Source organism: Dermacentor variabilis, chromosome 10, assembly GCF_050947875.1.
Source record: "Dermacentor variabilis isolate Ectoservices chromosome 10, ASM5094787v1, whole genome shotgun sequence".
Lineage (NCBI taxonomy): Eukaryota > Metazoa > Arthropoda > Arachnida > Ixodida > Ixodidae > Dermacentor > Dermacentor variabilis.
This window is the reverse complement of record NC_134577.1, coordinates 32,634,149-32,645,870: the sequence shown is the minus strand read 5'-3', so window position 1 is coordinate 32,645,870 and position 11,722 is coordinate 32,634,149. Positions and strand designations below refer to the sequence as shown.

The 11,722-nt window shown below is 43.3% G+C and overlaps 1 protein-coding gene across 1 annotated transcript in view; it reads left to right on the top strand.

Moving 5' to 3' along the window:
• The first annotated feature begins 5,134 nt into the window (after nucleotides 1–5,134).
• Nucleotides 5,135–11,722, top strand: part of LOC142559996 (uncharacterized) — a 45,459-nt gene continuing 38,871 nt past the window's right edge. Inside the window, exons 1-5 of the mRNA XM_075671729.1 lie at nucleotides 5,135–5,445; nucleotides 5,518–5,658; nucleotides 7,076–7,198; nucleotides 7,456–7,778; nucleotides 7,949–8,610. Of these exons, the coding sequence (XP_075527844.1) occupies nucleotides 5,286–5,445; nucleotides 5,518–5,658; nucleotides 7,076–7,198; nucleotides 7,456–7,778; nucleotides 7,949–8,610 (1,409 nt within the window). The 5' untranslated portion in view covers nucleotides 5,135–5,285. The remainder of the gene's footprint in view (nucleotides 5,446–5,517; nucleotides 5,659–7,075; nucleotides 7,199–7,455; nucleotides 7,779–7,948; nucleotides 8,611–11,722) is intronic.

Sequence of the window (11,722 nt, the reverse complement as noted above, 5' to 3'; positions counted from 1 at the left end):
CCTGGAAGAAATTTATATGACAGTCAAAAGAGACAAACGTTCTCCGTTACTAGCAAATTAAATTATTTGGTGTTAGGTGCAAAAACCACGATCTGATTATGAAGCACGCCATAGTGGGGGACTCTAGAATAATTTGGACCCCCTGGGGTTCTTAACGTGCACCTAAATACAAGTACACGGTTGTTTTTGCATTTCGACCTCACCAAAATGCGGGCGCTGTGGCCGGGAGTCCATTACTAAAAATACGACAACGTGCAAATTCAGAGCAACAGTCTAATATGTGTAAACATTTTGATCGTTAGACATCTGAGACATAAGCTTGACCTCACCAACATACTAGTATGCACTTGAGAATGTGTAAATAGGCAGCAGTTCACAAGATATCGGCCAAAATTTCGTTATTCCCAGAAACGAACGTGCACGGCATTGTTTGACAGAAACGCGTGGGTAAATTCAGCAGCATGGCCAGCCAACCATCAGGTGTAACAACTGCTGCGATCGCGATACAAATGCCCACAAATGTTTAATTATTTCAACCGTACGCCGTTTTATGATCGCTCTCACAGTCGCGGTTACGCAAAGAGAACTCAAAACGGCAGACGAAGCTCAAGCGACACGGTTAATCAGTGAGGGCGGGCGCGTGACTCAAATTTAACAGTCAACGAACATTGACACACGTTCACCATTACTAATACGAAACAACACGACCACGTGCGAACGAGCTATAGTATAAGTTGCGTAAATGTGCCAATAGTTACAGGAAGCTGAGACCTAAGCTTGATCTTATTGCCAACAAGTCGCCCAATGTTTTATTTCGAAAAATGCGCATGGCACTGTTTGGCACTAGTGTGTGTGTGTGTTTGAGAGTGTGTGTGTCTGTGCGTGTGTGTTTAACTGGCCGGCCGCACTGCTGAACTTTACCACCCGTCTTTACGGACTAGTATACCAGCCGTTGAAGTTCAGCAGTGCGGCCAGCCGATTAGCCATCACGTGCAGCAAGTGTTACGATCGCGATACAGATGCTGTATTCCATGTCCCAAGTTCACGTACAGAAGTTCACGTACAAAGTTGCACGCTTACTCCTTCATTCCAAGGTGTGCGGCGAGTTGTTTCATCAACTTTCAAAACCACGATTTCCACTTATTGTATAGAGTCCCCTACGTGACATTCAGAGTATTGAAATAAGTACATAAAGGAAATTCAGTTAATCCATCCTTAAGTAGTTTTTACGATTGCTATTGCGATCGTTAAGCAAACAAAACACCAATGGCAGACGAAGCTTAAGTGACACTCACTACGAGCGCATGGTAGAGTCAACTCTCACAAATTAGTCAACTGAGAAAAGGTTTCACTGTTACATACTAAAAGATATGACCACGTGCGAATGAGCAATTAAGTCGGCGCAAACATTTCGTTCGTCACAGACAGCCGAGGAGTAAACTTCTCTTGATGTCTCCACCGTACTAGAATCCGATTGCGTGAAAGTCAGCAGAAGTCTAACAAGTCGCCCTAAAGTTTCGTTATTCCAAGAAAAGTGCATGGCACTGTTAAAGCAATATAGCAGCCCCAGAAACTGACGTATTAAAGTTCAGCAGCGTTGCTGGCCATAACGTGCAGCAAATGCCCAGACCGTCATCCAAACGCGTACAAAATTTCAGCTATTTCAACCTTCCGCAGTTGTGCGACTGATTGCTCTCGCAAACGCGGTTATGCAAAGAAAACGCAAACGAAGCTCAAGCAAGGCTATTTTGGACAGTGTGCGTCGTTATTATTAATATTCATTTTCTTATTGTTCGCCACTGTTCAGGAAAGACAACGATAACTCTTGCGGACCCATCCTTTGGGCTACACGGAAGGAGTTAGCAGTCCTAAGGTTTCGAATTCAGAAATTTCGCCGCATCTCCGCGCTCCGCAGATATATGGGACTGAGTAAGCTCGGAAGTTAGCAGAAAACCAGAACCATGCGACTAAACATAGCACATCGAATGGTCAATCGCCGTTTGATGTTACCGTCGCCAAAACCATGGGTATGTACACTCGCCCACAGAATATTGCGGGGTGCGCAAGCGCGTGGCGAAGCGACCCTCCTCCCCTTCTAGCGGTGAACCCCTGGTGTCGAGACCGACACTTGTGCGCATGCGCGTCCCTCCAAGACTGCAAGCGTGCATGCATGCGTGCATGTTTCCGCGCTTCCTCCTTGCGCGCCGGCGATATTCGAATGTAGTCGCGGGGTTGCCCCACTTGCGAGATGCGCTTAGCGGCTTTGACGGGCAGAACTTCATTTATACAACAGAAATCAATTGTGCATTTTCGTCTTGCCTGTCTCCTTCTATAGATTGAGTTTTCTGCCATGCTCTTTTGCGGGAGATTCCCCGTTAGTAAAAAGAAAGAAACAACGAAGATTGGCCATGAGAAGGGGCAGCGCAGAAAATAAACATGACTTGTTGCGTTCGCCAAGGCCGGCCCTATGCGTCAGCGCTCGTGACTCGACAAAAAGCGGCTGCAGTGGCGCGCGCAAGCTCACGCTTCTAAACACGCTTCACACGTCCGTCGAAGCCGCCACAGCGCATTAGAGTTATGAGAACGTGATCTTCTCGTTCATTACATAATGAGGGTCTCGAATCAGGCAACATTGATGCCTTCAGGTAGCATGTGTGGGTTCATTGACCGGTTGTCTTCGCCCAAAAAAGATCATGTTCTCTTGACGCCTGCGGCAGAAAGGATGTTCCACGGCTGCCGCTAAGGTCTGTGAGTGGTGGCGCTGGCCAACGCTCCCCTGCCCAGGGTTCTACTAGGAAACATAAGTACCCAAGAAATAGGATGGGGAAACGGTGCTGTGGCAGCTCAATTTGTAGAGCATCACACGCGAAATGCGAAGGTTGTGAGATCATTCCCCACCTGCAGCAAGTTGTTTCTTCATCCACTTTCATTTCCATTAATTTATCATTTCTTTATTTCATTTATTAAGCACAAGTAATTTCCCTTATGTTGTCCATGGTGTCAGTGTTTGTTGGCTTCTTATGATATGAGTAATAAATGCAGGGCCCCTCGTTTAACCCCCCTTTCTCCTCATTCCTTACCCTTGTTTCCGTGCGCTAAATTGCGTACTGAATAATAAAATGCACCAGGCATTAGGAGTACCACTTACATAGCTTTCCCTAGTCCAAATGATACTTGTTCACTCAGTTTTGCTGATGTGAATTTTTTTTACTGTGCAGACGACTCAGTACTGCAAGATGCACCTGCTGCACCCCAGGCTGCTGCGGGTGAGATAATGCTCTTGGTCTTATCACTTTCTGAAGCCCACACTACAGTGCTCATGAGAGAATTCAAATGTTTCCTGGTGCTAAATTATGTACCAAATAATAAATGCCCCAGATATTTTTTCCTAGTCCAACCAATGCTTGTTCTCTCAGTTTTACTGATGTACATTTTTTTTATGCAGACGACTCAGTATCGCAAAAGGCACCTGCTACGCCCCAGGCTGCTGCAGGTGAGATAATGCTCTTGGTCTTATCACTTTGTGAAGCCCACACTACAGTGCTCATGAGAGAACACAAATGTTTGCTAGTGCTAAATTATGTACCAAATAATAAATGCCCCAGATATTTTTTCCTAGTCCAACCAATGCTTGTTCTCTCAGTTTTACTGATGTACATTTTTTTTATGCAGACGACTCAGTATCGCAAAAGGCACCTGCTACGCCCCAGGCTGCTGCAGGTGAGATAATGCTCTTGGTCTTATCACTTTGTGAAGCCCACACTACAGTCCTCATAAGTGAAGACAAATGTTTCCTTGTGCCAAATTGTGTACTGAATAATAAATGCACCAGGCATTGGGAGTACCACTTACATAGTTTTCCTAGTTCAAGTGATGCTTGTTCACGCAGTTTTGCTGATGTACATTTTTTTTACTGTGCAGACGACTCAGTACTGCAAGATGCACCGGCCGCACCCCAGGCTGCTGCGGGTGAGATAATGCTCTTGGTCTTATCACTTCGTGAAGCCCACATTACAGTCCTCATAAGTGGAGACAAATGTTTCCTTGTGCCAAATTGTGTACTGAATAATAAATACACCAGGCATTGGGAGTACCACTTACATAGTTTTCCCTAGTCCAAATGATACTTGTTCACTCAGTTTTGCTGATGTGAATTTTTTTTACTGTGCAGACGACTCAGTACTGCAAGATGCACCTGCTGCACCCCAGGCTGCTGCGGGTGAGATAATGCCCTTAGCCTAATTGCTTTGTGAAGCCTACACTATAGTCCTTATGAGTGGACAGAAATGCTTTGTAGTGCTAAATTATGTACCAAATAATAAATGCAGCAGGTATTGCAATTACTGCTGACGTAGCTTTTCCCAGTCCAAGCAATACTTGTTCTCCCAGTTTTACTGATGTTTTTTTTATCATGCAGACTACTCAGTAGTGCAAGATGCACCTGCCATGTCCGAGGCTGCAGGTGAGAATGCTCATTTAAACATAAAAGGCTACATGCAGGTGTTATCACTCTGTGAAGCCTACACTGCACTCTTTATAAGTGGAGACAAATGTTTGCTAGTGTTGAATTGTGTACTCAATGATAATTGCACTGTACACTGAGTGTACCACCAGTCTAGCGTTTCTATAGTGCAAGCGACATTTCCTGTCTTTGTGTTCCTGAAGTGCAGTTCTTTGCCATGCAGACTGCTCAACATTGAATGCACCACAAGAGGAGGCCTGTGCTATCTTTGACACTGCTTCAGCACCTTCAAGTGAGCGAATGCATTTGCTTGAGACACACTGCAGGCCCTGTGCGGATTCTATTTCTAGGATAGTGAGGAAGAAATGATTTGTTGCACTGTACTTATTATGGCATGGCGTGGACGCTAACTAATGTTCTGCAACTGCATAAATATGATTCTTGTGTGATGCCAGATATATCACTAAGGACAACTTTTAAGTGTTTGTAATCACCTATTTGCTTGCAGGGGTGTTGAAAAGAAAGCTTTCAGATGCTGGTGTTCCTGTGACAGACTTGTTTTCTACACCGCAAGGTAAGTTACCAAATGAGAGATCAATTCTTTCTCATAAGATCAGTGTTGATGCTAGCAATTAGCTTATTCATTTGTCTGTCCGCAGGGTACAAATTTTCTTTAAGATCACAGAGGGAGCTACATCTGGCACGACGTCTCAAGCTAGAGTGCAAGCGACAGCATAAAGCGGAAATCGAGAGAGACCGACTGCGTGAATCCGTGTCTAAAGTTCTTTCTCCTGACCAAGTTCGTGTGCTGGAGAAGGGCACGATGCGAGGCAGCTCATGGTCACCAGAGATGGTTCAGAAAGCTCTACAATTAAAAGTTGCCTGTGGCAGCAAAGGCTATGACTTTGTGAAAGAGAATGTTGTGCCTCTGCCAGCGAAAAGAACACTCCAACAGCAAACAGAACACATAAAATTCAGGCCAGGTAAACATGATAGATGACTTAAGAGTATTGTGATATTGCTTAGTGTTGATGTAACATGTACATTTTTTTAAGGCATCTTGGATGAGGTGTTCGAGGCGTTGAGACAGAGGTCTTCATTATTGCAACCAGGAGAGCGCCATGCCTGCTTGCTAATGGATGAAATGCAACTAAATCCAGGCCTGGACTACGATGCATCAACTGGAAGCATTATCGGTAGGTAAAACTCTACTGGTAATGTTATGTTATGTCCTAGCAGAAATAAACGTGCTCTGGCAAAGAGGATTCATATTGTACTTTGAAATTATTAAGCTAGACTATTGTTCCGTTGTCATCGCCTGCAACAATATTTTGGGCATTAAAGCTCATTTTAGTCACCTAAAACAAAGTTTCGGTGCATTAGGTAAATAAGCACAAATAACCTTTGCAAATCACGATCAGTCTTGTACAATGGGTAAAAATCTGTGGTCTATACTTTTAATGTAGAAACTACACAAAATTTCACTTGAGAGGTGTTAAAGGCAGCAGTCGTATTACGCAGTCCTCTGTAAGCTTTCACTGCCCTTGGCTGGGCCCATAAAGAATTCTGTGCAATCTGTGAGGATATTGCGGCGATTGTGTTATTTATACAAATACTCTGACTCGGTGACTATGTAGCGCTCTTTATGAGCTTAGCTTTTGCGTCTTATCTTAGCAAATATAGTGGAGCACTTGCAAAGGTGGTAAATTTTTAAAAGAAATCTTCAGGCAGTAATGTATGCTGAATGCTTAGGAGAAATGTGAAAATAAAGAAAATACAGCTAAGGTAAGAAAATGGTGAATGGTATGGGTCTAGAGAAGTATGAAAGAGTAACAGGTGGCATTCATGTAGGTGCTTTCAGCCTGCGGATTGTGCTTCGGCTCACTCAGAATAACCTTGTGGGCAGAAAACGGGATCAGCCCAGATAAATAACAGTGGAGCAGGTCTCTATTGCAGTGCATTCAATGGCTTCACACACTCTGGAGTCTTGAGTTATCACTGGTGGGAACATCCAGCAACTACGTAAGCAAATCACACGACCGCAGCAAAGCCAGTAATGAGTAGCAGTGCCAGAGGTGAAGTGAGTAGATAAGAGTTTCCCATGGACAGCGACAGCATCCACCTAATTAATCACGTGTTGAATCTGCGTCATTGAGGAATCCATTAATTTTTGTTCGGTAGTGCAAACTTGCATTGCGTAGATGGTAAGCCATCCTCAGAAGCTCAGTAACTTTGATCACTGACCGTGATGTTAACTGAGCAAGGCACATCATTGCTACACTTTTTAAAAGTCATAACAAAAATTCTTCACAAAAAATTTCGACAAAACCCACCTCACAATTACTGTTGACACTAATGCGATTCATATTGAAGCAATTTAGCCACCCAGTAATAATGACGACCCATTTTTGTGATGACACTGATGACTTTATCGATCATTGCCAGTCATTCGAATACAGCATCATTGTCATCACATTGTCGTCCAGCCATTGTGGCACTGTCTGCCAGGCTAGCAACTGCCCTAACCAACCCCACCACTACCTTGTGTATTGCATTGGCCATGAAAGTGCTCACAGTATAGTAACCTCACGAAATCACTGTTTGCCATTGCAGGGCACCCCACAATTAGGCCATCTAATCCGTCCATCAAGGAAGAGCTGGCAACCCATGCTCTGGTGTTCATGCTGCCTGGACTGACGACTCGATGGAAGCAGGCTGTTGCTTACCACTTTACTTGTAAGGGTGTCATCTGTTTCATACAGTGTTTTTATTGTGTGCTTGCTCTTGGTGCATTGGTTTAAAGCAATATCTAAGCACAAGTGGCATGAAAGCTAGAAAATGTCAGCATTACTGCTGTGAAATAATGATTACATAATAACATTAAGTTATAGGATTGCATTTGGGTTTAACATTTAATTGTTTTTTGTGTTTTATGAATATGCCACTTATATTTGGTGCCCTATTAACCTTTTCTGCCTTTGTTTCTTTAACAGCTTCTTCTTTTGATGCTCAGCAAGTAAAAGAGTGCATTTTTGATGTCATCAAGAGAGCTGAAGCTGCAGGCATCACAGTTAATGCAGTGGTCACTGATATGGGCCCAGGAAACACAGCAATTTGGAGGCTTTGTGGCATTTGTGCTTCAAAATATGGCAAGCCCCAGACGTCATGTCTCCACCCCTGTGGCAGTGGGCGACGGCTGCATTTTCTAGCGGATTCACCTCACCTACTCAAAAATTTGAGAGGTCATCTGGTCAGGGGCCAGGAAATCATCCTTGAAAAAGTGACAGTTGCCAGGCATAAACTACCCAGCAACAAGGTCAGTCTGCAAAATACATGATAGATCTTTACCTGACGCACCACACTGCGAGGGATTGTCAATGCTTCAGACTACTCTCCAGATGTCTTCAGAGCTATAACATTTCATGTTTAGAGATGCCACAAAAATCAAACAAATGGGACTACAGTAACTTGTTTTTGTTTTTGCAGGTCTCTCTTGAACATGTACGACAGGCTTGCGCTATAGACGAGACACACAAACTGAAGCTAATGCCACATCTAAAGACCCGTGACCTGGATCCAAATCATTATGAAAAGATGAATGTCGCCTCGGCACATTCACTCTTGCATCATAGCACAGCTGCAGCCTTGCGGTACCTGGTTGGCAAAACCCTGCTGCCAAACACAGCTCTGACAACCGCATTTTTTATTGACCAAGTATTCTTTTGGTTCACAATAATGACGTCGCGGACAAGAAAGACTGCATTAAGTGATCTTTGCCCCCAAAAAGCAGATGATGCCAAGCAGTTTCTGCAAGACTTCGTTGCTTTATTCACAGGGCTCACGATAGTCGACAAGACTGGCAAAGGAGCCTGGAAACCTGTGCAGACTGGCGCTGTTTTGTCAACTGTTGCTGCTTTAGCTTTGCGAGAGTGCTACATTACGAAGCAAGGTTTCAAGTTTTTGATGCTTAGTCGATTGAGCCAAGATGCCCTTGAAAATTTGTTTAGCTCAATCAGGTTTAAAACACCTGTGCCCCGTGCCAGGGAGTTTAAATCTACATTTAGAGTGATTGTGTTGGCTCAGTTTTCGCAACCTAGTCGGAGCGGCTCATATAGCATTGATGACTCGCAGGATCTTGTGCTTTTTTTGTGAGATAGGGATATCAATGTTGACGTTAAAGAAAATGCAGATGAAGTTGTTGATGTCGATGATGGCATTTTTGAGCTTTGTCAAGAGGAGCAAGACAGCTTAGAATATTTCTCTGGCTATATTGCATATGCTGTAATACATAAGCATAAGCTGTGCCGAACTTGCCATTTGAGCATTGTTGATGGAAGTAGGGAAGTCCCAGAGTTGTTAGCTTTGAAATGCTATGCCCAGCATGGCCGAAATTCTCTGAAAGTGCCATCACAGCCACTTGTCAGGCTCATGCAAGCTTGTGAGAATTTGTTTCGTGCCAATGAAAGTAGTCTTCCCAACTCGAAGTGCAGTGTCAAAATCCTAAAGCAAACTATTTTAGGGAAAGCTGACCTTTACCAAGAATTCCCTACATGCCACGGTGTTGTGGAAAAGGCTTTGTCTCATTTCTGTCTTTGCCGACTCAGGTTTGCTTTAAAACAGAGGAATGTGCAACTTTTGTCCAGGTTGCGACAGTCTGGAAAATGTGGCTCAAAGAGTGTTGGCATGCGTGTACTCAGTCAAAATGTCTCTTAGTGTAACATTGTTTAATTTACTTTGTGCATTTTAACGCGATGCCGTAAAGGAGCCCATGTAGAAGAAAATCCGGCGTCGAACGTTTCAGCAAAAGGATTTTCGAACCACGTATACCCAGGACTTCCATGTGATGCAAGGAATTGACTGAACTAATTTAATTTCTCAAGCTATAATACGATGAAAAATCGGTAACTACGAATTGCACGCAACCTACAGACATGATAGCACTCGGACTGCAATTTCACCATACGAGAAAACATAATTCTGTTATGTGAAAACTGTTATGCGTGTGTGTGAAGAAACCCCTTCACACACGCATACCAGCCGCGGCATTCACAGACCAACCACGGCGTCCACCATTTTCTGCTTGTTGTCGCCTGAGTGATACCTTAATACAGCTCAAGGCTAGACATACAATAATAGCACGTAACGTGTGCGGTACATATCTACAATGTTCAGACTTGACTCTCCTCCTATTTCGATCGCAGGGAGAGCTGCGGGAGCGCATCTAGGCCCGGCGCCGTTCGATATTGTGGCTATATCGAAACTAAAAGCTTAGCGACGACATGCTATGAAGTTTTCCAATCCAAAATGCTTGTTGACACCTCTTGGGAAAGTGCGAAAACTTGCCACTCATTGTCAACAGCACGTTCACCATGCACCCTCCAGCGTGATCCCACATGCATGGCGCCACACGATAAACAGCACTGCGATCGCAAAATGGCGGCGACCTCAATGAAACGGTCTATAGGCTGATGCTGTTCATTGCTCCCAGTATAAGCAATGTGCTGCAGGTAACGTCCTTTTCAACAGCACTGCGATCGCAAAATGGCGGCGACCTCAATGAAACGGTCTATAGGCTGATGCTGTTCATTGCTCCCAGTATAAGCAATGTGCTGCAGGTAACGTCCTTTTTAACAGCACTGCGATCGCAAAATGGCGGCGACCTCAATGAAACGGTCTATAGGCTGATGCTGTTCATTGCTCCCAGTATAAGCAATGTGCTGCAGGTAACGTCCTTTTTGTTGTGTGCACAAAATATGCACAATATAGAAGGGCTTATTTTGCTGACCGTTGGTAAATCTCGCCTATGAAACCTTGAAGAGTATTGCTATCGTGATACAGATGAAACATAAAGCCTCATTCAACACTGCATGCTAGTCTAACAGGCTCAGACAATAGTCATAAGCATCTGAGCAATGGTTTTCAATATATTCACAAACCTCCTACTTGCATACAATTATCTGGCTGCCTTTTTGTATTTACAGTTCAAGTTCTGTACAAAATTATTCTGCTTTGAAAGCCTATTATTTCTCATTACCCTAAAGTAGCCACTGTAATTAGTGTTGAAAGAAATGGGTTTCTGTCGCCAGGATTACTTGCAGCAATTTTAAGTGAATTAGACACCTTGTCAACAGCTACATAAAATAATCATTTGAGTTGTGTATGTAAAATTTAGTGTTCTGTGCAATGTTACTGCACACAAAAACGTTGCTGCAGTCTCAGTCACCTAATTTGACTAATGTTCCATGATTTTTCTGTCACTGTAATATTTCGCACTCGCATGACAAATTTATATTGTATTCTCACTTTTCATATTTTGTTATGTATACTGTTTTTGTCTCAGATTTGTATATGCTTTAAAATGATGACATGATTAATCATGTTCAATTCATGTATGACTATCATGCTTGTTCCCTACTGTTTACCTTCTTTCTCCTAGTCATTGAGCTAGTCTTCATTTGTGTATGACTTGTACTTTTCAACTGTCAGTTGCTACTCATATATGCAAGTTTGCTGGACTATGTAAGCTACTGGTTCTTGGAAATCTAAGCATTTCTTAAAGTACGGCTCGTTACAGATACCACTACTGTACTCTTCCAGGTTGGATAACTCTACTGGGCAGGCATTATTTGTTCAGTAAATCCCCAAGGAAAGTTGGACACTGTTACAATGTGAAAGAAATGGGGTTTAGTTAGGCTTCAAGGCGAGCCTCAGATAAGACCAAAAATGTACTTTTTCTCTTCCTTCGTACCCTTCACTCACACTTAGTTCTTCGTCTTCCACTCATGCGGCTACATTTATTGTTAGAATATTTCTTTAATCATTGACTTAAATGGCCAGAATGTGTTGTGAGCTGTTGATGGAAATGAAATGACCATGATTTATAGTGATAGAATACAGCATGCTGTTCGCGATGTAAGTAGGAATTATAATTTGAAATATGCAAAGAAAGTCTCATAAACCTGTAAGTGGTGAGGCCTGGCGATGAAATCTTGGTAATCGGATGTAGTCAATGAGATTACTGTACGTAAGTTGGCTGTTATTAAGTGCCACATAATTATTTCTTAAAATTGCACTTGCTAAATACCAAAGCAGTTGGACAGGAAACCACAAAAACACGTAGCTATTGTTGCTGAAATACTTTAACACTTCGGAAAACATGAATCGCAGGACACCAACTTGATAAACAAAATAATACTTCCTCACAGTAAGGCTGCACGTGTCGTCTGCCTCACACCCTCCCACTAATGCCAGCGTATCGCT